At 44.2% G+C, this 26,866-nt stretch overlaps 1 protein-coding gene across 1 annotated transcript in view; it reads left to right on the top strand.

Annotated features, from left to right (window-relative positions):
- The first annotated feature begins 749 nt into the window (after positions 1-749).
- The window catches only part of KIAA0319 (KIAA0319 ortholog), a 75,428-nt gene continuing 49,311 nt past the window's right edge, over positions 750-26,866 (top strand). Inside the window, exons 1-7 of the mRNA XM_075314685.1 lie at positions 750-917; positions 4,911-5,033; positions 8,074-8,786; positions 13,031-13,214; positions 16,278-16,376; positions 22,164-22,261; positions 25,623-25,710. Of these exons, the coding sequence (XP_075170800.1) occupies positions 4,970-5,033; positions 8,074-8,786; positions 13,031-13,214; positions 16,278-16,376; positions 22,164-22,261; positions 25,623-25,710 (1,246 nt within the window). The 5' untranslated portion in view covers positions 750-917; positions 4,911-4,969. The remainder of the gene's footprint in view (positions 918-4,910; positions 5,034-8,073; positions 8,787-13,030; positions 13,215-16,277; positions 16,377-22,163; positions 22,262-25,622; positions 25,711-26,866) is intronic.

A 26,866-nucleotide genomic window follows, 5' to 3' on the forward strand; every position in this document is an offset into this window, starting at 1 on the left:
TCCTTTTTGTCTCGTAGTGGCGAGATTGGTGTCTCACTGGCCCTCACTAGCCAGGGTGAGTTTAGGGTCAACGAGGGCCTAGGCATGTGATTGGCGACAGCAGGAAGGACCCGTATTGGGACATTAGGTAGTGCAGGTAGAAGCCTCAGGTGAGTGTTAGGAGGTGACCCCACTCCCCTCTTCCTTGCGCCAGGGCCCACTGTTGTATAGTGTTCCCGGTGTACCCTGTGTGTGCGGTGCTCGGCGGGTGTTCCCTTATACCTGGCAGAACCTGGTAGTCACTGCGCGACAACAGGTTAATAGATACATCAAATATATCCCATATCTGTGGATAATCTATCATTCTAACCTCCTACATAGGACGGAGGGCGAGAAGCTGCACAACATTTCTGGCTTTACTTATGTTATGAAACAAAAATGATCAGTTGTGAAAATGAACCATGGTCATGTAGTTGCCACCTGTGAGCAGATGGGGGGAAGAGCTCCAGATATATCGCACAAGATCCCACCGGAATAAACACTGATTTTTGGAATTCTCTGCAATGAATACATATTGAAATCTGTCCAATAAAACGTATTGGAAGTGATTGTATATGGGTGATTCCTTCCTCTTCTTTATGAATACACCATCATCAGCTCTCCTTGTCTGATCCACAGTGTACCAGTACTGTACCAGCCCCACCTCCACCCCCTGCAGCAGCCCCACCTCCACCCCCTGCAGCAGCCCCACCTCCACCCCCTGCAGCAGCTCCACCACCACCCCCTGCAGCAGCTCCACCACCACTCCCCTCACCTCCAGCCCATCTGTGTACAAGAGGAAGACATCAGGCAGCACAACATAAAGAGCCTCTGACAAGCACCAGCCGGAATCCTGAGCATCGCACCAGCATCAGTCAGCATCTCAGCACCATTATCAGGTAGGAAACAAAGGACTGTGCGTCTTGCGCTGCAAATCCTGGTCTGTCATTGCCTGCTGTCATTAGCTGAGGGCCAGAAACTGCAAGCTCATGCTGTAAGCATTGTCATCTGCCACATGGGAGCTGCTTACCTCTGGAAACCATTGCCACACATTGCGCCAGCAGTGATGCCTCATAATGGTGTATGGTTATTGTCAGCTGAAATGACTGCTCCATCCTAAACAGTCAGATATTTACACTCTTCAATACATTATATATAACTATATATACAGTATATACTATGCACCTCCCCTTTCAGCTGTATACCTTCTGATACTATTATACGCACTGATACAGGGAATGTATGAAACAGGATATACTGAAGATATGGCTCCTACAAGATCTCCCATACGTGAGGATGTAGGAGCAAATAATCCTTACTCTACACATACGGTATATTGTAGGACTCGAGGACATAGGAATATCCTTTCTCTACTTCACAAATTCATATTTATTTTACAATGATTACGATACACGTATGTTTGCTAAATATGCAAAGTTTAGAATGAGTTTTGCTCACGTTTTTGATGCTGTGTCAAAAACGCAGCGTTTTACAGTACAATTAAAGTGGATAGATTCATAGAAATCTCCTGTCTCCTGCGTTTTGTTTTTACGCTACATATACTCACTTGCGGTGCATTTTTCCAATCAGATACATGTCAGTTTCTCTTCCTGGTATACTGAGTTTTCTGTGCAGATTTTCCCCATAGACATACATTAGATGCGAAAAATCCGCAGGTCAAAAACACGTGTGCTTATGGTGCATTTACGCTGTAGAAATGCATAAAAATGCATAGAATCCGCACCTAACGATGTAAATACCAGGGAATTTAAAAAAACAAAACAGCTTAATTTAATGGATGACACTCCAAACAGAGATAAAGAAAACGATAAAAACGAAGCTTCAGAAATGCAATAAAAATGATTCAAGTAAATTAAGGTGCGGAAATGGTGCAGAAATTCTGCAGCGTCAAAAACTCAACGAATACTGATCGTCTGAACGTAGCCTTTTTTGAGTGCACCCTACACTGTGGAATTAATTTCCCTTTTTAGCCCAAGATTTTCTGTCCCTTAAACATATGAAGGATATCACCTCCTAGAGAAATACAAATCCGGAATTATAAACTTGATGCTGTTTATGATGTTGGAAAAATTTTATTCCACCATATCTGTTTCTGGGAAAGCTGAACCTGTCACCAGATTTAGTGACTATAAGCTGCGGTCAGCACCAGTGGGCTTTTATATACAGCATTCTAACATGCTGTATATAAGAGCCCAGGCCGCTGTGTAGAACATAAAAATCACTTTATAATACTTACCTAAAGGGTCGGTGCGGTGCAGACTGGTCGGATGGGTGTCTCCGTTCTCTGGGTCTGGCGCCTCCTCCTTCGGCCATCTTTGTCCTCCTTCTTCTGAAGCCTGGGTGCATGACGCATCCTACGTCATGCACACAGGCCGGCATTGAGGTCCTGTGCAGGCTCACTTTGATCTGCCTTGAGTAGGGCAAATCAAAGTATTGTAGTGCGCATGAGCGGGACCTCAATGCTGGCCTTTGTGCATGATGTAGGACACATCATGCACCCAGGCTTCAGAAGAAGGAGGACAAATATGGCTGAAAGAGGAGGTGCCGGTCCTGGAGAACGGAGACACCCAACCGACCAGTCTGCACCTCACCGACCGTTTAGGTGAGTATTATAAAGTGATTTTTACGTTCTACACTGCGGACTGGGCTCTTATATACATCATGTTAAAATGCTGTATATAAGAGCCCACTGGTGCTGGCCGCAGCTTATAGTCACCAAATCTGGTGACAGGTTCCCTTTAACAGCCAGTTAGGTTCCCATAGACGTTCCTAGAAGTGTTCTCCCATGGCTTTCCCTTAGGGGTACTTTGCACGTTGCGACATCGCTACTGCGATATCGTCGGGGTCAAATCGAAAGTGACATACATCCGGCGCCGGTAACAACGTCGCAACGTGTAAAGCCTAGATGCGCCGATAAACGATCGCAAAAGCGTCGAAAATCGGTGATCTGTGTAGCGTCGGTCATTTTCATAATGTCGCACCAATAGGAGATACGATGTTGTTCCTCATTCCTGCGGCAGCACACATCGCTGTGTGTGAAGCCGCAGGAGCGAGGAACATCTCCTTACCTGCCTCCACCGGCTATGCGGAAGGAAGGAGGTGGGCGGGATGTTTACGTCCCGCTCATCTCCGTCCCTCCGCTTCTATTGGCCGCCTGCCGTGTGACGTCGCTGTGACACCGCACGACCAGCCCCCTTAGGAAGGAGGCGGGTCGCCAGCCAGAGCGACGTTGCAGGGTAGGTAAGTGCGTGTGAAGCTGTCGTAGCGATAATGTTCGCTACGGCAGCTATCACAAGATATCGCATGTGCGACGGGGGATGCTAGCGATGTCGCAGCATGCAAAGTACCCCTTAGTCCTGAGAAACAGATCATTTCCATACATGTGCCAAGATAGATGAGAATAGTTTACCGCTGTATAACTTGGCAGAATTTCAGTTCAGTATTCATGGAAATCCAAGTAATGATGATACATAGGATGTAATGATTGACATACAGGTTCCCAAAAACAGGTATAACCAGAGTTTTGTATTAATCTGTAAATGGATGGAAGAATACTATTACAGTTGACTTATTTTATGCTATAATGCACAAGACACTTTCGTTATTGCAAATACATAACATAGATTAGACATTGTCTTTTATATCAAAGCATTTCAGTCTTTAAGTAAAATATGCAAAAATACTATTTAATTAATTATTACTTATTATTCTTTATGTACGTATATGAGTTCAAACATCTAACTGGGATTCCTCCATCTATACGACAATGTTTACATCACGCTTGCTACGGGAAGGAAGGGAAACCCTGTGTCTAGGGAAGGGGGAGATGGTGACCCCTGACCAAGCCTGGGTTTCCTCACCGCCCTATATAGGTTCCGCACCTATGCACCAAGCTGGATACGTGGCCCTAGGCTGTCCTTGGTCTGGGCCCTAGGTAGGGAGTGGATGGGATGAGCTCTTCGTCAACCCCACTAGGCACTAAAGGACACACAGTCATAACAAACAAGGGAAAATAAGCAACTTATCTCACAATAGATACAGGGAGATGGACTGCAAAATGCAACAAAGTACTCCAGATGATTGCAAGCTGACTGCTTGCACTCAGGATCCGTGGAAAGTTAGAACTATCACTAACATAAAGCCACAAGGCAAGTGCTGATGAAAAGAAGCTGAAAGACTGAGGAACTCCACAGGGTCCTAAAGGGAAAGGGATGAAAACCAAGCAGAAGTAATAGAAAATCTGGGAGCAGTTTGCGCAGCCAAACGCTGTGACCTTCTATAGCTAGACACCACAGGACTGTCTGTCACTCATGACACACTCATGACAGTTTAATTACTTTGTAATATATTTTATCATTGGACACATAAGACATATAATAAATAAGGTTAAAGAGGTTATTTGTAAGAAAATGAAAATCTTGACCCGAGTGGCATGTGAGTGGCTCCAAAATCAGATCCAGGTGGGGTTGTCCCCTGCTGGATCTGTAGGATCCTATTCAGAGTCGGGACGCACCAAAGGATTATATGTTCTTGGTCTGTCGATAAGGAGCAGCTGCAGACATTGATATAGAAAATGTCAGTAACCCTGGTTTAAACGGGTCATTCAGGACTGGAAAACATATCTATTTTCCTCCAACCTCTGTTCATGGGTGTATCATCGGAGGTCATCTCTATCGACGTGAATGTGGAAGTGCCCCATACAGGTGCATGGTCATTTTTTTTAGAGATCTTGAAGACAGCAATGATATTTTTATCTTCTTTTGTCAATACTATACATACTAATACTGACACATATTGTATGTATCAAGTGTCCAACACTTTTGCAATTTAATAATAATTTTTTGGACTCAATCTTTTTTTTTCCCTTTCAGGCATCAAACCAGAATATGATTTTTTCACAGAAGGAGGTGTTCACATTCAGCACACAGTGATGGCACCGAACGTCTTCACCCTGTGTGTATACTCCCTTTTTATCTGGCTGTGCACAATAGCTGGTAAGTGATAATATCATGCTGGAGGTTAGCTAATGTGATCATGCTTCTCCTCCCGCACTCTTTGAGGATTAATATTTGCCGCTGACATTTGGGAAAATCTGCTTACATATTGCTTACATATTGCTGGTTGTCCCATTGGAGTCCTATTTCTCTGATAGAGCGAAGTAAGACTTTATTCACACACATTTTTGCTACACACAAAACCTACTCTATCAGCAATAAAAATGCTGCGTTCATGATATGGCTGCATTTACAAGATTTCCCAAAGGTGAGGATATAAGGGCAAACATTCCTTACTCTTCACATAAGGCTATATAACTTAGGACTCAAGAGGACAAGGAATATTTTAGCGTTTTTTTCTGTATTTTTCGTGGCATTTTAGCAGCGTTTTTGTCCCATTTTTTTCCAGCATTTTTTAGATACAGTACATGTTTAATAAAGTTAGTTTTATTCACCAAAAAACAGCAAAAAATGCTGTAACATTTTTGCAGCTTTTTTCACTTTCTCATTCCTGTCTATGAGTGAAAGCACACTGAAAGAATTGATATGCTATAGATTTTAGAAAATGTTGCCGTTCTCAGATTTAGTTGATTTGTGCACGTTCCCTTAAGACAGACGTTGTTTTTTTAGTGTAGATTTTTCAACAAACCTGATGAAAACCCCGATGGCAGTGTCGATGAGAACCCCGATGCCAGTGTCAATGAGAACCCCGATGCCAGTGTCAATGAGAATCCTGAAGTCCCATGCACACATTGCTTATTTTCTCCCTGCAGAAAATGTGAAGATTGAAAGCTGCAGCTTATGGCCTTGTGCATTTTTGGTGCAGTTTTGGGTGCAGTTTGTTGCCCAGATCTGCATGTCTATCTTTATCTCAGCAAAGTCAATTAGAATTCTGAAGTCCTCTGCAGACATTGCTTCTTTTTGCCTTGCAGTTTTGGGTGCAAAAAAAAAAAAAAGCAGCATGACAATTGTTTTTGGGTTTTTTTCCTGTGTTTTGTATCCCTTCCAGTCATTGATTTCACTAAAGAAACACATGTTACAAAAAACACAAAAAAACCTCACCAAAATGCACAAAAAAACCCGCATGCATTTGATGCATTTTTCTGCCACAAGGTGCAGATTTTGGTGAAGAAAATTTCTGCACCAAAAACTCAGTGTGGACACATACCCTATCAATTCTTTCAGTGTTTTTGCTGCATGTATGGGAAAAATCTGCACTAAAAACGTGCGTTTTGAGCACTGCATTTTTGCAACCAAAAGATGCACAAATGGTGCAGAAATTTCTGCGCCAAATACTTAATGTGTGCACATACTCTGAAACATCTGCACTCCTAAAGGGATTTATAAGATTAAAAAAGAAGTGGTTTCCTTTCTATTATTGCAAGATAGCCTCATTAACTTGAGTAGGGCTGAGCTACAAGATTCCACCCATTGTAGAACAGTTGTGTGCTAAGCATTAACCCTTTAAATAAACTGAAAATCTGACATTGCTCTTTATCATTTCATGTCAGAAGACACAAACTCTCATAGATTCTTGTTGTGTACTGTTACCCCTGTAATTTGATATTAAGCATGGATACATTTAAAGGGGTATTTTTATCTCCAGGTTGCTATCCTTCAATGTAGTAGGTCTTTAAAGCTGGAAAGGAGAAGGGGTTAATGCTGCGCTGACGCCAAGAAAGATGAAAAATTGTTGATTAACTAAGAATTATTTATTTCATAGGTCTACGCGTTTTGAGGGATAGGACCTCTTTTTCAGGACCAAAAAAATCAACAAATCAACCATCAACAGTTTGTTGATTTTTTTTGTCCTGAAGAAGAGGTCCTATACCTCCAAACGCGTAAACCTATGGAATAAAATTATTAGTTAATCAACAATTTTTCATCTTTTTTGGCGACAGCGCAGTGTTAACCCCTTCTCCTCTCCAGCTTTGAAGACTCAACCACGTGGGGCTGTGGCAGCCACCATTATTTGTAGAGAAATCCGATTAATTACCAACATCCACACCTTTAAGAGGGCCCTAAAAACGCATTTCTGTAGACTAGCCTATCACCTCACTGCCCTGATCTAATCTAGTCCCTTTCTGCCCTTCCCAAAAACTTACTTCCAGTTCTCGTCCCCTGTACCTGTATAAATTCTCACCGACGGGTTCATGCAGCTGCTTTTGAATCCCCTATTAAATCGATGGCTGGACCACATATGACAAGCTTTTCTCCCCCCCATTCACCTTTTGTGTCTCCCCTATTTCCTCATAGACTGTAAGCTTATGAGCAGGGCCCTCACTCCTCCTGGTATCTTAATTTTGTTATTTTGTATTGTCTCACATTGTCTGTACATGTCCCCTCTGAATTGTAAAGCGCTGCGGAATATGTTGACGCTATAGAAATAAAACTTATTGTTATTATTATTATCTCTGGTGGTTGTGACCCTCACAACCACATAAGGTGAGTGTATACCACTACACACTGCCCTTTTATATATCTGGTAATACCCTATTTGCGCTTTCTTTTCCCTTGTCGGTAACTATGTAGTATGTGTAATAATATTAGCAAATAACTCCAATTAAAAATGTAGTATAGCACTCCTGATCTAGAAATGTCTCTTACCTCATGTGCAGGGCATTGCAGCTTAGGAATCTATGGTTACATCCACTCATATAGCGACAGTTAGTTGTTCTTGGTTGTAACCATAGATACCTAAGCTGTAATACCCTGCACATGAGGTAAGAGAAATTTCTACATCAGGAGAACTATAATTGGAGGTATTTGCTAATATGATTATTATTACTACGCCTACTACATAATGGGATAGGATCTTGGAGATGGAAATACCTCTTTAATTACAAGCTTTCAAATAAAACAGAAATCTAGCTCTCTAGATCAGGAAAGAAAACACTATTTAGTAATGAAAGATAAAAGGCAGCCTATCCATTTGAAATATTGACATAAATTCACATACAAAACGTTAAAAAGCTGAACTAGTTAACTAAAAGCCAGATTTCTTGTCACAACTATCTTGTCTTAATTATGTCATTTCCAGGACATCTTTGTGACCAGTGCAGAGAAGGGGCCGTGCTCAGTAATGCCGCTATATCGCCTGATTTACAAAAGACGCACTTGAAGAGAGTGGCGAATGCCAGAACTATGTCTGACTGCATCATGGCTTGTTGTAACCACTCCGGTTGTGACCTCTCCTGGATGTTGGGCAGGCAGTGCTATATTGTAAACTGCCAACACAAAGAGAGTTGTGAACCCCAAAAATCCGACCATATGCAGTCTTTCCTGACTTTTGTCCTGAGGCCTTCAAGATTTATTCCATATGCACTCTACGAAAACATTCCACCCAATCGAGAATATTCATTGACAGATCAAGATGACCAAGAGGAGGGAATGACCAGTTTTAAAGATCTTTCTTCACTAATTAAGAATCCAAGCCTTGAAGATCTGTCCGACTATGGGGATGACTATAGTAACCCCCAATTAGATTTACTTCACCTAAACACTAAAGAAGGGGATAAGATTAGACCTGACTTGGACTATTTAAGTTGGATTTTGCCTGAACTCAATAAGAACATCACTTCTATAGAAATTGGCAGACGTGATGATGATGTAATAGATCCTCTCCGAGGAGAGTCCTTGACTAAAGAGAATATGAACCACATATCTGAGACACCACCAGGGAAATCAAGTTCAAATACAAGCGAGATCATCTCAACAAGATCAAGGGAAACAACTGCAACTTTTGTAGAAGAGGTATATATTCTTATTTCTTCCATTTATTTTTATTAGAGTTTGTGTTATATATTATGAAGAACATATACAGTGTGCCCACCCATATCATGTCCACTGCCATTAACTTGAGACGGCGGCAGCTATAGGCATAGAAGTGGTGTCTAGGTATAGTAAAGTAGCCATGCACTACGCAATGAAACCACCTATAGCGCCACCTGGTAGAAAACAACGGAGTTAGCATTTTTATCTTGAAAACGAAACGAGATAGAAAAAAAAGTGAATTACAAAGTTTTAGGGCATCATCAATTCAATACAAAGCGACACCTTGCATACAGAAATGCTATGATATGAAACCCATGACCCCCCCCAAAACATTGAATGCTGGTCACGCATATGGTGCTCATTTAACTTTGATGCTCAAAGTGGCCACCGTCAGCTGCAATGCACATCTGGACTCTGGACAGCATACTGAATCTTGCTGCACATTGTACAATATGGTAGGTGACATTTTCGCACAAGCATCTGTAATACGTCGTCGTAGGTCCTGCAATATTGGTGGAGGGGTCGCATACACCTGCTGTTTGATGTGACCTCAGAGAAAGAAGTCCAATGTGGTCAGGTCAGGTGAGCGTGGAAGCCCCTCTACGCAGCCACCATACCCAATGACTTGTAGGAAGATCTCCATGGGGTATCTCTTCATGTCCACAGCCTTGTGAGTTTTACACGTTCTAATCATAGCATTTCTGTATGCAAGGTGTCGATTCGTATTGAATTGATGATGCCCTACAGCTTTGTAATTCACTTTTTTTCCTCTATCTCGTTCCGTTTTCGAGATAAAAATGCTAACTCCGTTGTTTTCCACCAGGTGGCGCAATAGGTGGTTTCATTGAGTAGCGCATGGATACTTTACTATACCTAGACACCAATTCTATGCCTATAGCTGCCGCCGTTCTCAAATTAATGGCGGTGGACAGGATATGGGTGGACACACTGTATAGAGGGTATTGTATACAGCACTTTTTCAAGATTGCCATGAACATGTGTGATTATTAAATTAGAGAATATACCTGCTTTATAGATGGTCTATGCATGTTCTTGGACAAAATGATAGATATGTATGAATACGGTCTTAAAAGGAATCTGTCAGTAGGACCAACACTCTTAAAGGGGTTGTCTGGTCTAAATCCATAAGGCTACATTCACATGACCGTTCCGTTTTTGCGGTCCGCAAAAAACGGTCCGTTTTTTTCACGGATGCATCCGTGTGACATCCGTTCCATTCCGTATACGGTCCGTGTGTCATCCGTGTGACTTCCGGCTTTTTTTTGCGGACCGCAAAAAACGGAAGTAGCAAGAAAGATAAATAGATGAGTAGATATAGAGATGGATAGACAGACATAGAGATAGAGAGATGAATGAATGAATGAATGAACAGAGGGATAAATAAATAGATAGATAGACAGGTAGAAAGATAGATAGATGAGAAAGACATATATAATGTCCTACCCCCCCCCCTCCCCGCATATTCTACGCTGGCACCTTTAGTGACTTTCATGTGGCACTAAAGGGTGCTTAGCATTGTATTTAGCAAAAAAATAAATAAATAATTAAAAAAACGATGTGGGGGTCCCCCCTTCTTGTAGCCAGCTAGGGTAAAGCAGACGGCTGCAGCCTGCAAACCAAAGCTGGTAGCTTTACCTTGGCTGGTAATCCAAAACAGAGGGCACCCCACACTGTTATTTTAAATTAAATAAATAATTTAAAACAAAAAAAACGGGGTCCCCCCCAAATTGGATCACCAGCCAAGGTAAAGCAGACAGCTGTGGTCTGGTATTCTCAGACTAGGGAGGTCCACTGTTATCCCCAGCCTAAAAATAGCAGGCTACAGCTACCCCAGAAGTGGCGCATCCATTAGATGTGCCAATCCTGGCGCTTTGCCCCAACTCATCCCATTGCCCTGGTGCGGTGGCAAACGGGGTAATATATGGGGTTGATGCCAGATGTGTAATGTCACCTGCCATCAAGCCCTGGGGTTAGAGATGTCACGCGTCTATCAGATACCTGACATCACAAACCCAGTCAGTAATAAAAAGAAAATAGACAACAAAAAAAGTTTTATTTGAAAAAACACTCCCCAAAACATTCCTTCTTTCACCAATTTATTGAAAAGAACAATCAAATCCGGGTCCGGCGTAATCCAATAAGGGTGTCCCATGGCGATCCATACCATAGTCACTGTCCCAGTCAATGAAGAACAGAACATTCCCCATTGGCTGGGAGAGCAGTGCAGTGACCTGAGCTTACATCAATAGGTCAGCCCAGGTCACTGCAGGGGATGACGAGCGCTGCTGTCAGGAGGTTAGATGAGATCATTATCTGCTGTGACGATCTCCTGTTCTCCTGACGTTAGCGCTGTCACTGCATTCTATGCCCGCCGCGTTCACAGCAAAGAATCGCGAGAGTCCGTGACGTCACTGCTAGTGACAGTCTCGGGCCGCCCGCGAGACTTGATGTGAAAACGCGGCAGGCATAGAAGGCAGTGACAGCACTGACGTCAGGAGAGCAGGAGATTGTCACAGCTGGTAATGATCTCATCTAACCTCCTGACAGCAGCGCTCGTCATCCCCGCAGCTGCACGCACTGCAGTGTGAGAAGCTGCTGATACTGCAGTGCGGGCAGCCACGGGGCTGGCAGGGAGCGGGACACAGACTGCATGGGCACCCGGAGGTCACACGGAAGTGCTTCCATGCGGCTTCCAGGGATTTTGCAGGCCCATTGACTTGTATTGAGTCACTGTCCGTTATTACGGAACAGAATAGGACATGTTCCATAATAACAGAACTGACATACTGCATCCGATGTGTTTTTTTGTAGGATCGGATGCTCACGAAAGTGCTTCTATGTGCCATCCGATCCTACACAAAAGACATTGAAAAGATGGTCCTGTCCGTGGGTCCGGAAAAAAACAGGAACTGACCAGGACAAACGGAACGGTCATGTGAATGAGCCCTAAGTCGGCAGTCACTCTAAAGGGGGCTTTACACGCTACGATATCGTTAATGATTTATTGTCGGGGTCACATCGTTAGTGACGCACATCTGGCGTCATTAACGATATCGCAGCTTGTGACACTTTTGTGCGACCTAAAACGATCGCAAATGCAGCCAAAATCGTTTGCCGCAGAGAGGTCGTCCTAAAACAAAAAATCGTTCTCTTCTAATTAACGATGTTGTTCGTCGTTCCTGCGGCAGCACACATCGCTGTGTGTGACACCGCAGAAGCGATGAACATCTCCTTACCTGCCTCCACCGGCAATGGAGAAGGAAGAGGTGGGCGGGATGTTTACGTCCCGCTCATCTCCACGTCTCCGCTTCTATTGGACGCCTGCCGTGTGACGTCGCTGTGACACCGCACGACCAGCCCCCTTAGAAAGGAGGCGGATCACCATCTAGAGCGACGTCGCAGGACAGGTAAGTCCATGTGACGAGGTGCGCGATTTTGTGTGCGACGGACAGCGATTTGTCCGTGTCGCACAAATGATGGGGGCGGGTACGCACGCTAGCGATATCGATACCGATATCGCAGCGTGTAAAGCCCGTTTAAGAGTGACTGTAGACTTATGAATTTAGACCAGGCAATCCCTTTAACCCATTTGTAGGGCATAGAAAGTTGATTAAAATGAGACCTTGATATCTGTTACCCGATTTCTTATTCCGGAGAAATTCACATTTCTCCTACTATGTAAATAAACAGTTATGATCTATGGACTGGACACTGATGTCCTTGAATGTTTGCCTCCAGATTTTATTTTAAATTAATGGAGGCGTTACCAGTGTGAGACATGTTGATTGGGAGAGCAGACTGTCAGGCATTCCATCTCTCACACTGGTAATGACACCTTTCCTTTAAAATAATTTTTGGATGCAGATTTTGTGGAAGATCTATGTCCAGCCCATAGATCTTAACAGCTCATTTACATATTAAGAAAAATGTGGATTTCTCTTGAATAAGACATCGGATCGCAGATATCAAGGTATCATTTTATTCACCTTTCTATGACCTACATTACTATATAGAAGGCCTAGGAGGGTTATTTCTACTGATAGATTCCCTTTAAACTTTCTACTATATACCATTATGACACTTTACCTTTTGTCCTGTGTGTATAGGACTGTCTAGTATGTCCTAATGAAATATAATATCAGTACTATAATAATATATAATATTTATTTGTTTACTAAGACTTTCTGCTAACATATCTATAGCTTCCAACTCTTTTACCAAATTCCTCGTTGGAGAAATATCTGTCGTCTGAAGTTCTTGAAAAGTCACCAACTTTCCAGACTGTTCTAGAGCCTCAGGAGAACGTGGAGAACATGAATAGCACTGTACCAACCAGTCCCTCTATCATAAATAATGTGGTATCCACTTCTGTGGCAGCCAATACAGGTAAATAACAGTTACTATGTGAAGTATGGTACCTCCAAATCTGAGGCACAGATTCAGTTAAAACCATAAAGACATGATGACCTTCTCGAAAGTCCTCACTGGACAGGCTGGTCGGGAATGAAATCAGAAATCAGTATCGAAAACTTTATCACATCAAGATCTAATATACAGACTTTTCAATACAATTACCGTATTTTTCGGACTATAAGACGCACCGGACTATAAGACGCACCCTGGTTTTAGAGGAGGAAAATGAAACTTTAAGCAAAAAAATGTGGTCATGACACACTGTTATGGGGCGAGGATCTGCTGCTGACACTATTATGGGGGTAATGTCCCCAAATTCTCTACCAAGGTACCCTATCCTGGTAATGATCCTCCTGCCTTGTATATGATCCTGCTATAAACCCCCATCCTGCTCATATACCAGCATCCTGCTCATATTCCCGCATCCTGTTCATATACCCCCATCCTGTTCATACACCACCCATCCATCCTGCTCATATACTGCCATCCTGTTCATATACCCCATCCTGTTCATATACCCCCCATCCTGTTCATATACCCCCCATCCTGTTCATATACCCCCATCCTGTTCATATACCCCCCATCCATCCTGTTCATATACCCCCCCATCCATCCTGCTCATATACTCCCATCCTGTTCATATACCCCCATCCTGTTCATATACCCCCCATCCATCCTGCTCATATACTGCCATCCTGTTCATATACCCCATCCTGTTCATATACTTCCATTCTGTTCATATACTTCCATCCTGTTCATATACCCCCATCCTGTTCATATACCCCCCATCCATCCTGTTCATATACCCCCCATCCATCCTGCTCATATACTGCCATCCTGTTCATATACCCCATCCTGTTCATATACTTCCATCCTGTTCATATACTTCCATCCTGTTCATATACCCCCATCCTGTTCATATACCCCCCATCCATCCTGTTCATATACCCCCCATCCATCCTGCTCATATACTGCCATCCTGTTCATATACCCCATCCTGTTCATATACTTCCATCCTGTTCATATACTTCCATCCTGTTCATATACCCCCATCCTGTTCATATACCCCCCATCCATCCTGTTCATATACCCCCATCCATCCTGCTCATATACTCCCATCCTGCTATATGCCCCCATCGTGCTCATATACCATCCTGGTATATGGCCTGTATCCTATAGCACAGAGAAAAAAAACCAAACTTTTATACTCACCTTTTCCTCACTCCCTGCAGCCGATCATCTTCCTCTCTGCACCACTGACCTGTGTGTGTGTGGAGCCGTTCCCCTGCAGCACGCGATGTCTTCCTGTCTGTGCTGATCAGCTGATCAGCACAGATCAGCTGACCGGCACAGACAGGAAGACATCGCGTGGTGCAGGGGGACGGCTCCACACACGGGGACGGGTGAGTGTACTGATTCACTGCACCCCGCGCTGATGATGACGCGCGGGGGGCAGTGAATACAGCCGCACATGATCACTCCAGGCTGTAACTGCCAGGGGTGATCATTTGGACCGGCTGTTTACTATGCGCGCGTCCCCGCTCGTCCTCCCGCCCACCTGTCAGCGCCGGCTTCTGCGCTGAGAAATGGGCGGGAGGATGGGCGTGCATATGTAATGAGCGGGCCCACGTGGTCACAGCAGGCTGCTATAGCCTGCTCGTGCCCCCGATGACCCGCTCCACCGCAGCACCTCATTCCCCGCAGCCACAGTCAGACCATAAGACGCACCCCCAACTTTCCCCCAACATTTGGGGCAAAAAAAGTGCGTCTTATGGTCCGAAAAATACGGTACCCTATAGCGCCCCCGCATACACAAGAAATTGCTTTTAACCACGTGATGTCCAACAACTACCTCGCACAACTCTCCCATATACAATAACGCTCAGGCTGAGCTCTCCAGTGACCCATGTGAGTGATCCGCTGTCAGACTCCCCTGAAAGCACCTTATGTCACCGAAAACTAAAGGTTCAGTTGTACAAAATCTGACAGTGTATAGTTTTCTACTCAACAGCATCCATCAAGAGATATTTGGGAGGTCCCATACATATTGTGGGTGGGGGCCCGTAGGTCTTATGCACTTAGTAGAGAGGCGGTATTGTGGAAAATGGGAAGCTTCTTACTAGAGTCAGTCAGGGCTCTCCACTCCCGCATGTAATTTTATGTTCAATGCTGAATGTATTCAATTTTGCTCATTGTTGTTCAAAAAAATTTTTTATGCTGAGACATATTGGGGTACAATAAAAGTCTCTTACTCTAGAATAGGAAGCCTATTAGCAAACAGAGTTACTATACAAAGTGTATGAATGAGGCCTTGTGCATGGGGAACTTAAAAATCTGGTGATAGTCAGGTTCCCTTTAAAGGTATAAATCAAAACTAGCACCTTAAGCAGTGCCCGTGCTCCCCCCTGTATACTCCACAAATATTCTCCTGCGCTCTATAAATCTGATGGGCGTCCTTGATTGTGGCTCCAGTCAATCTTCTCTGTGCTGATCGCTGTCCTCTTGGGATGAGTGACATGGATAACGACTCCTGCACCATCCATATTGCTCGGCAAAATCTTACGCATGCACAGAGCCATTGCTGGCTCGCGCAGACGCACTTCACTCTGCCTTACTGCGGGCAGAGCCGAACATATAGGTGCGCATGCGCGAACTGGCGAGGTCTCTGCACAGGCACAAGACTTTGCTCGAGTATGTGGATGACGCAGCAGATGTCATCCAGGTTAATCATCACAAGAGGATGGCGATCAGTGCAAAGCGGAGGGACAGGAGCCGCAAATGAGGATGCCCATCTAAACTGATCCAAAGATTTCCATAGAGCACGGGAGAATATAAAAGGTATTTGTGGGTTGTACAGGGGGAGTCAGGGGATGACATGCACCTTTAGGGAATGTAGCACAGGCGCTGCTTAAGGTGCTAGACGATGTTAATAGCTCAAAAATCTGGTGACAGGTTCCCTTTAAAACAAAAATCTGCTATATTTTGTAGATATAAACAATGGATGTAATCTTATTATACATGGTGTTTTTCTTACAGTGAATGAGCTCAAAGTGACCACTGCAGGCAACATTGAGGTGACTTTGCCAACTCATGAAGTTCAACTTAATGTCTTTGTGAGCCCTGAAGCCCCAGCAGGTGACTCATGTAATGTATAACCACGCTCAGTACAATATAGACAAACACAGTACTGCATTATGCATATGTCTGCTTTGTGTGGCCTGACAGGAAGAGAATTCATATTATACAGTGGGTGAAAGAAATATTGAACACATCACAAATTTTCAAAGTAAATCTATTTCTAACGGTGCGATTGACATTCATTTTTTGCCAGATGTTGGTAACAACCCATCCAATCCACACAGACAAAGAAATCAAATGTCCATAAATTTAGTCATGTGTAATGAGAAATGACACAGGGAAAAAGTATAGAACACGGTAACTGAAATTTATTTTATACTTTGTACAAAAGCCTTTGTTGGTGATGACAGCTTAAAGACATCTCATATATGTAGAAACTAGTCACATGCATCACTTAAGTGTGATTTTGGTCCATTCTTCCACACAAAGACTTCATATTAGGCTGGGTTCACACACTACGTTTTTTTGACGCTGCGTTTTTGTGCGTTTTTTTGCGGCAAAAAACGCATAAAAACGCACCTGCGTCAAATAAATGCGGCAAAAAACGCACGTGTTTTTGCCACGATTTGGTGCGTTTTTTGATGCATTTTGCTGCGTTTTTGCTCACTGCGTCTTTATGCGTTTTTTATCAGTGAACAAAAAAAAAGGTCTGATGTCATTTCCTTCTTCAATATGTTCTTCATTCTCCACTAGTGTATGCAGGAGAGCAGACAGCTGCAGAACTACAAGGCTCAGCATACTCCATCCAGGACTGTATGCTGGAGGGAGAGTCAGGGGGAGCAGACCTACAAGGCTCAGCATCCTCCATGCAATAGTGTATGCAGGAGAGCAGACAGCAGCTGTCGAACTACAAGGCTCAGCATCCTCCATCCAATAGTGTATGCAGGAGAGCAGACAGCAGCTGTCGAACTACAAGGCTCAGCATCCTCCATCCAATAGTGTATGCAGGAGAGCAGACAGCAGCTGTCGAACTACAAGGCTCAGCATCCTCCTTCCAGGACTGTATGCAGGATTTCTTTGCCCCCCCAAACAAAAAAAATGACGTGGGCTTCGCCATATTTTTGTATGCTAGCCGGGTACAGCAGGCAGGTACGGGCTGCCCCCAACCCCCAGCTGCCTATTTGTACCCGGCTGGGAACCAAAAATATAGAGAAGCCCTTTTTTTTTAATTATTTCATGAATTTCATGAAATAATTTAAAAAAAAAAAATGACGTGAGCTTCGCCTAATTTTTGTGTCCAGCCGGGTACAACTAGGCAGCTGGGGATTGGAATCCACAGTGCAGGGTGCCCATGCTTTCTGGGCACCCCCGCTGCGAATTGCAGTCCGCAGCCACCCCAGAAAATGGCGCTTTCATGTCCAACTCTTCCAGCTGCCCTCGTGACGGTGGCTTGATGGGTAATAATGGGGTTAGGGCTAGCTGTATATTATCAGCTGGCCCTAAGCCCGAAATTCATGGTGTCACGCCAATATTAGACATGGCCACCATGAATTTCTAGTACAGATAAAAAAAAACACAACACACAGAAAAATATTTTTATTAGAAATAAAACACAACACAATTAGTGACTCCATCTTTATTGAAATAAAGCACCCCCCTCCGCAGTAATCCTGGGGCAGGGTCCCGCGCCGTCCAATCCGGATCCAATATCATCTGATCGGTTTGCTGGAAGGCAAAGCGATCAGATGATGTGTCAGCTTCAAGTGCCTGAATCACATCACACATCAGCTGATTGTATAAAAGCCATTTATACAATCAGCAGATGCATCAGTGCAAAATAAAAAAAAAAAAAAATACTCACTTATGTGCTAATTACCGGCAGCTCCTGGAGCGATTGGAGGAGTCTGATCCCGTCCGATCGCTGCAGGAGCTGCCGGTAATCAGGGATGAAGTCTCCTGACAGCATCCGCTGATAGGTTAAGCCGGCCGGGGGCCCGCGTCACCGCGATACTTACGATCAGCTGATGCGTCAGGTGATTGCATCAGGTGATCCATCGCCAGGTCCTGCAGGCATACGTACCCGGGAAGACTGCACACAGCCGGAGCGGCGATACAGTGAGAGGAGATGGGAGCGGGCATGGCACCGGGAGTCTGCAGACAGGTGAGTATGACTTTTTTTTTCTACTGTTCACTTTTGATTTCGCAGCTGCCTCCACCTCCCGCCCAGACAAGACGCCGCACGGGAGCTGACATGCACAGGACTGGAGGTGGAAGCGGCGGTGACGGTACCGGGAGGATTTACGCTTCTGTATTTACTGACAGAAGGAATCCTCTTCCTATACATCTCACTTTACTACCCACCCCCTGCGTTTATAGCTGCGCTTTTGGTCTTAGAAACGCACCAAAAGGCAGCTATAATAACAATTTGCGTTTCTCATTGCGTCTTTCAACATCCCATTGCACTCAATGGATGTAAAACGCGGTGAAAAACGCGGGAATAATTGACATGCTGCGTTTTTGTGGTCACCACAAAAACGCAGCTGAAAAAAAACGCTGTGTGCAGACAGCAAAAATGAAAACTCATAGACTTTGCTGGGGGAAGCAAAGTCATGCAGTTTTCTGGGCAAAAACGCGCCCGAAAAACGCGCAAAAACGCCGCGAAAAACGCACCATGTGAACTTACCCTTATGAAGGTTCTGCGTCTGTGGGCTCCTTCTATGAACTCTGAGCTTTAGTTTCTTCCATAATTTTTTGTTGGATTCACGTCAGGTCATTGGCTGGGCTATTCTACCAGCTTTATTTTTTTCTCTGAAACAAATTGAGAGTTTCCTTGGCTGTGTGTTTGGAATCATTGACTTACTGAAATGTCCACCCTCGTTTCATCTTCATCATCCTGGTAGATTGCAGCAGATTTTTATCAAGAATGTAAATTTGTCCATTCATCCTTCCTTAAATTATATGAAGTTTGCCACTACAATATGCTGAAAAACAGCCCCACGCCATGAGGCTTCCACCTCCAAACTTCACTATTGGTATGATGTTTTGGGGGTTATATGCAGTGCCTTTTGGACTCCAAACATAGTATTTCCTAAGGTTTCTAAATGTTGTTGAGTAAACTTTAAACTTGTTTGAACATGCTTTTTGTTCAGCAATGGAGTCTTTTCTGAGGAGGGTGCATACAGGCCATGAAGGTTGAGTGCATTACTGATTATTTTTTCAGAAATAATTATACCCTCTGATTTAATTTCTTTCTGTAGCTCTGTACAGGTGGTTCTTTGACAACTCTTCCGATAATTCTGTTCAGTACTCTGGGAGTACCTGGTCGTGTACGATTTGTGGTGAAATGGTGCTCTTTCCACTTCCGGATTATAGCCCCAACAGTGCTCACTGGAACATTCAGTAGTTTAGAAATTCCTCTGTAACCAATGCCATCACTAGGTTTTGCAACAATCAGATTGCGAAGACTTGTAGACATCTCACTGTTTTTACCCATCATGAGATGTTTCTTGTGTGGCACTTTGGTAATAAGTCACCTTTTTATAGGTCATCAGTTGAACCAGCTGATGTTTTTTCACTAAGTGGCAGGATTGCTTTCTAATTACTGATAGATTTCAGCTGGTCTCATGACTTTCCATGGCATTTTGCACCTCTCTTTCTTCATGTGTTCAATTCTTTTTGCCTGTGTTTCTCATTATTACACATAACGTAATTTAAGAACATTTATGGTTTGATTTCTTTGCTTGTGTGGATTCGATGGGTTATAACCAACATCTGGTGAGAAATTCATGTCAATAGCACCTTTAGGAATATATTTACTTAGAAAATGTGTGACTTATTTCACCAGCTGTATGTTTTAAGCACACGTTTTCATATTAGAATTATTATATATTATTAAAAAAGTAATTTGGAATATTATGTTGGGAATATTGTATGTAACATTACCATAAATAAACATAGCTCTCTTATGTCCCATATAACCGTTTCCAAACTGGGCAATTTTTTTACTTTTTTTTTGCGTTTTCATTTTTTCCTTCCCTTCTTCCAGGAGCCATAACTTTTTTTCTATTTTTCTATCCTAACAACCATATGAGGGCTTGTTTCCTGTGGGACAAGTTGTAGTTTTGAATCGACGGGGGAGATTTGTTTTTAAATGGGTTGTGTCCACTACTTGGACAACACATTCTAACTTGCTATGTTTCCTGCCAGTAAAATAATAACACCTATTTTGGCATCTGGTTCTGGCTTCGATCTAGTGGTGTTGGCACTGGCTCTCCTGGTATTCTTTGCGGCCAGTCAACACTGGCTTCACTGTCCCCCCACTAGGACGTAATTGTCATTCAGAGGAAGTGAGAGCTGTGGTTCCTCTAGAGGCCTGATTAGTCCAAAGGACAGGGTAGTGAAGCCAGTATTCATTGCACACAGGGTTCGCAAGACAATGCTACCCTCAGGAGAGCCAGTGCCGACACCACAATAGGTAAAAAAAATAAAATATTTATAGAAAGTGACAGGTTCACTTAAAAGCAAATCTGTCAGCAGGTATTTTGCTATGTAATGTAAGAGCTGCATGATGTAGGGGGTTCAGAGCCTAATTCCCTTGATGTGTCACTTACTATGTTGTGTGTTACTATTTCAATAAAATTATTGTTTTATCAGCAGGAGATCATAACTACTGGACTAAAGGCTCCGTTACACGCAACGACGGATCTAACAATATATCGCCGGGGTCACGGATTCCGTGACGCACATCCGGCATCATTAGCGACGTCGTTGCGTGTGACAGCAAGGAACGGCCGTTAACGATGGAAAATACTCACCTTATCGTCCATCGTTGACACGTCGTTCCTTTTTAAAAAAATGTTGATTGTTGAGCACGCAGGTTGTTCGTCGTTCCCAAGGCAGCACACATCGCTATGTGTGACACCTCGGGAAATACGAACTACAACTTACTTGCAGCCGCCGGCAATGCGGAAGGCAGGAGGTGGGCGGGATATTACGTCCCGCTCATCTCCGCCCCTCTGCTTCTATTGGGCGGCCGCTTAGTGACGCCGCTGTGACGCCGCACGAGCCGCCCCCTTAGAAAGGAGGCGGTTCGCCGGCAACAACGACGTTGCTAGGCAGGTAAGTCCGTGTGACGGCTCCAAACGATTTTGTGCGCCACGGTCAGCGATTTGCCCGTGACGCACAAACGACGGGGGCGGGTGCTTTCCCCAGCGATATAGCTAGCGATATCGCTGCATGTAACACCCCCATAAGTGTCTTGTGACTCATAGTCAACTGATCCATGTAACCCCACCCATACCACTGATTAGCAGCTGTCTGTCAATCTACAGTGTGCATAGAAGGCTGCTCATCAGTGGTGTGGGTGAAGATTTACAGGGCTCAACATTCTGAGCTCTGCTAGATCTGCAGCATAGAAAACTGTGATTGTATGAAAATGACACCAAGGAGACAAGCAACTGACACATTACTGGAATCAGGGTCTCTGTCTGTACACCATTCTGTTCTCAGATAACATAGCAAAAGCCTGCTAACAAATTCCCTTTAAGAATAATGGCAAATTGAATCTTCAGAATGAGTGTGACCTGGGTCAGCGTGTGGTTGCTTGGCAGAAATTCATGATTATACTGTACATTGTACACATATGATGCTTTGCTATTTTACTGCATTATCTATTTACTGTATTTATTTTGTGGTAGGAAGTGTATATCTGTATATAGCAGAGATTATACGTTATAATGGTCCTAATATAAGTTAATAACAGACAATATTAAAAATATCTGAGTGTTCTAATCTTCCTGATGCCAGTATGACCACCTTCAATCATATTCTATTGATCACTTATAGACATGCCTTATACCTACGTCTGGGAACTGATATCACAACCTGCAGAATTTCAGGGTGAGCTGAAAATGACAAATACAAGGTCACCTACTCTGTCAAAAGTAAGTGAGCTTCACATTTTCTGTCTATTGTATACTAATGAAAGTCTATGAATTCCTTTAGGGGAATTAAAGATCTGCTTCAGATTTGTGGCATTAAAGGGAACCTGACACCTGATTCATGCTACTCAAACAATGGACAGCTTTAAAGGGAATCTGTCACCAGATTTGGTGACTATAAGCTGTGGCCACCACCACTGAGCTATTATATACAGCATTCTAACATGCTGTATATAAGAACTCAGGCCACTCTATATAACATAAAAAACACTTTCAGTCCGGCAACTCCTCTCTCCGGTCCAGCGCCTCCTCTGTGCTTCAATCTTCGTCCTCTTTCTTCCCAGCCCAGTGTGGATGATGTGTCTACGTCATCCACACAAGCCAACATTGCGGTCTTGCGCAGGCCCACTTTGATCTGCCCTGCTGAAGGCAGATCAAAGTACTGTTGTGACGCTCTGGCAAAACTAGGAAGTCACAAAAGTGTACATCCTCCTTGTCACCACCGAAAACCCACACTCGGGTACAACACACAGCTATAAAAGCCTAGCCACCCCCTCATGATAATAAGGACACACCAGTGGGCGGGATCAGGCAGATGAGAACGTCCACTTAGGGGTCCTGAGGTGTCAGAGGTGGGGAACACAACAGTTAGTGGAAGAGGTAAAGGAGAAGAGTTGAGTTTTGACTGTTGAAGTGAGGAGTAGGGAAGTGGAAGTGAAGTACAGACTGAGAAGTGTAGTCAGGGGCCCTTGGACTACCCGGCTAGGTGGCAAACAGTGAACAAGGGCCACAGGTGACGGAGATCTGGTCGCGGGAGACCTAAAGTGGACTGGGGCAGGGTTGTAGCCCGCCGGTGCCGGCAGCAGGAATCCGGTCCGGAGGCCGTGCACAGTCGGGGTGCCTGGAAACTAAGACGAGGAAGGTTGCATGCCCCTTGTTAATTCACCAGCAGAGGAAGAGGTTTCAGACCTTGTTCTCTCGAAGCCCAGAGAGCGAAACAGAAGCCCAACGCAGGGGATAGGGTGTCCGTCAGAACCCACAGAGATCCCAAGGGCCAGATTGGGCCACAGCTCCCAAATACATACAGAACTAGGAGTTCAACTCAGCCGGTCACTGGCAACTTGGTTTACTACTGGACTTGTGTGAAATGACTAAACTGTGAGTACACCATTGAGCCCCGGTAAAATCCGGCCCGCCACCTCCAGCAACCATCACTCCCGTGTACCGAAGCAGGGCCCCGGGACTACACCTCCCCTACCCGTGGAGGGGATCCCATCTAGCTGCCCCGTTTCACCAGCCCCGGGCGCCCCATCACCAGGCAGTGGCGGTGTCACCATCCCTCACCGCAACCCACGGGTGGCGTCACAGACAACTCCCCCTATACATAACCCTCTTTTCCGACTGTTGTGAGGACAGGTGGCCGTGCGAGCCCGGGTCCAGTCACCACTCGAGCCGCAGCAGCGAACCTGGATCCGAGTGGGCCCCACAGAGAAGCGGCAGCGGCCGCCGCCCGCAACACTGTAATACGCAGGTGTGAGGAAAGGTTAAAGACTGCCCACTCATGCGCACTACAGTACTTTGATGTGCTCTGAAAAGGGCAGATCAAAGTGCGCCTGCGCAGGACTTCAATCCTGGCCAGTCTGGATGACGTAGGATGCGTCATGCACACGGGCCTCAGAAGATAGAGGACGGCGATCGCTACAGAGAGGAGGTGACAGACTGAAGAGAGGAGGCACCGGATTGGAAAAAATCCTGTCAATCACTGGTGGAATAATCCGACCGGGGACCACATTGCACTAATCTAGTGGATATTCAAATTTAGGCATTATGAATCAGCTGACAGATTCCTTTTAAAGCACCACTCGAGTATTTTTATTTTTTGTCCTTTTTTTATTTCACTGCCAGTGTGGTACTTTAAATCTATGTGTCCTGCCACCGTCTTATACTCACCTTCTGGTGGTTTCACTTTCTATCGTCATTGCCGCGGTCGGTCTTGGCCAGTTTGAGACCTGCTGGCTGCTCCAGTGTTTCATGGAGTGAGCTGGAGGTCAGAACTCAATACAAGTCAATCAGAGCTTTGTTCTGGCTCTCATAGATTTGTATTGAGTAATTGTGACATAAATTCTGACTTCTTTACAGTCAGAAATTACAGGCACAAGATGGCACTGGAGGACTAGAGCGACCACAAAAAAGGTGAAGATGCTGGAGGGCGAGTATAAGACATGTGGCAGAGGAGTGTGCTTTAAAATTTGAGTAGTTTGAGTAGTGCTTTAAAATTAAACTACACACGACACATACTATGGCTTTGCAAAACTTTGAGACTTTCCTTGCCTCTAATCATGTCCCAAAAAGGGTGAGGAAAGGTCAGAGGGTTAAGCGGGCTTTACACGCTACAATATATCTTACGATGTGTCGGCGGGGTCACGTCGTAAGTGACGCACATCCGGCATCTTTAGTTACATTGTAGCATGTGATACCTCCGTGCGATTGAACGTTAAAACGTTGATCGCATGCACGTCGTTAAATTACTAAAAATTGAACGTCAGGTTGTTTAATGTTCCCGAGGCAGCGCACATTGCAGTGTGTGATACAATGGGAATGATGAACAGATCTTACCTGCGTCCCGCGGCTCCCGCCGGCAATGTGGAAGGAAGAAGGTGGGCGGGATGTTTACGTCCCGTTCATCTCCGCGCCTCCACTTCTATTGGCTGGCTGCCGCTGTGTGACGTCGCTGTGACGCCGGACGTCCCTCCCACTCCAGGAAGTGGATGCTCGCCGCCCACATCGAGGTCGTATGGAAGGGTAAGTACGTGTGACGGGAAATAATGGTTTGTGCGACACGGTCAAAAAATTGAACGTGCCGCACATACGATGGGGGCGGGTACGATCGCATACAATATCGTGTGTGATATCGTAAGGTGTAAAGCAGGCTTTAATAGGGATAAGCGTGGTGTCAATCAGTCCTACAGATTTAGTTTGGCCCTGATTCGTCTAAGTGATAAAACGCTTTGAGAAGTTGTATAAAAATTTTGCGACTATTGGCGTTTTCATGCCAGCTATGTCAAAATGGACAGAGCTGGAGCATAACATGGGTGGGATGATGCATGCCTATGTATGCTCGTTTCATTCATTGTCTGCAGTTAGATCTGTTTGAGCCGCACTTTAAGATAGCTCCCGATGCATTAAGAGGCATTTGCCTTCATCACGCCCCCTCATCGGTGTGAAGAACACCAATATTGATGAATTAGGGTCATCAATTCTGATTTTTGCCATAAGGACAACCAACAAAATATGAACTCTAAATGTCATGTTAAGCTACAGTCTCATTTGTGTTTTCAAACCTTTTTTTATTTTTCTGTTTTAGCTTACAGCAGGACTGTATAGACTAAGAATATCTGTTTCACAAGAAAATGTGGCCGGAGAAGGATTTGTTAACATTACTGTAAAGCCAGGTAAAAATCACATTTTTATTGATAAAGTCAATCAAATTGCATCTGTATTCCAGTAATGTAATCATCTCAGTTCTCCATGTCTAAAACCAGTCCTCCATAAAATGTATCATGCAGTCCCTATTGTGTTTGTACAGTTACCATATACAATATTAGTATACCACATTGCACAATATGTTCAGCATACAGTCTGCACAAGAAGGAATAGCTGTTCAGTGGGGTACAAGTATGTAAAATATAGCGATTGTTTTTAAATTATATTTGTACTCAATGACATATAGTAATGAACCTTTTTAAATAATAGCAATAAATAAAATTACAAGAAAAAGCTTGATATAATAGAGCAGTGGTGTCCAGCCTGTGGCCCAAGATGGCTGTTGACTTTAGATTTAAAGTGGGCCGCAGTGCTGTATTGCATAGTGATCATGCCAATGTAATTATTCCAGCCACCGGACTTCTAATTTCTCTGTCGAGAACTTTGCGCTCGTATAGCATTCTGTACTGAATGCTGCCGCAACACATGCAACAGTGTATTAAGTCCGACACTGGCCATTGCCAGCATCAGCACATTCTTTGTGGGCGAATTTAATGTGCACTCCTTATTATCCCACTGTCTCCATTGCAACTCTGTAGTACCACAGCTCTGCCTCTCCAGAGTCTAGTTGAGTGTATATATAGCTGCTTCAGTATATTGTATGATGTATACAGCAGTCTCCTATTTCTTCTATAATATACTGTATATACAACAATCGCATGTCCCCTACTTAATGTATACAGTGTGTCCACCCATATCCTGTCCACTGCCATTAACTTGAGAATGGCGGAGGCTATAGGCATATAAGTGGTGTCTAGGTATAGTAAAGTAGCCATGTGCTACACAATGAAACCACCTTTACCACCACCTGGTGGAAAACAACGGACTTAGCATTTTTATCTCAAAAACGGAATGAGATAGAGAAAAAAAGTGAATTACAAAGTTGTAGGGCATCATCAATTCAATACGATTCGACACCTTGCATACAGAAATGCTTTGATTAGAACGTGGAAAACTCACAAGGCTGCGGACGTGAAGCGATACCTCATGGAAACCTTCCTACAAGTCATTAGGTATGGTGGCTGCGTTGAGTGGCCTCCACGCTCACCTGACCTGACCCCATTG

The sequence above is a fragment of the Anomaloglossus baeobatrachus genome, chromosome 6 (genome assembly GCF_048569485.1).
Source record: "Anomaloglossus baeobatrachus isolate aAnoBae1 chromosome 6, aAnoBae1.hap1, whole genome shotgun sequence".
Classification (NCBI taxonomy): domain Eukaryota; kingdom Metazoa; phylum Chordata; class Amphibia; order Anura; family Aromobatidae; genus Anomaloglossus; species Anomaloglossus baeobatrachus.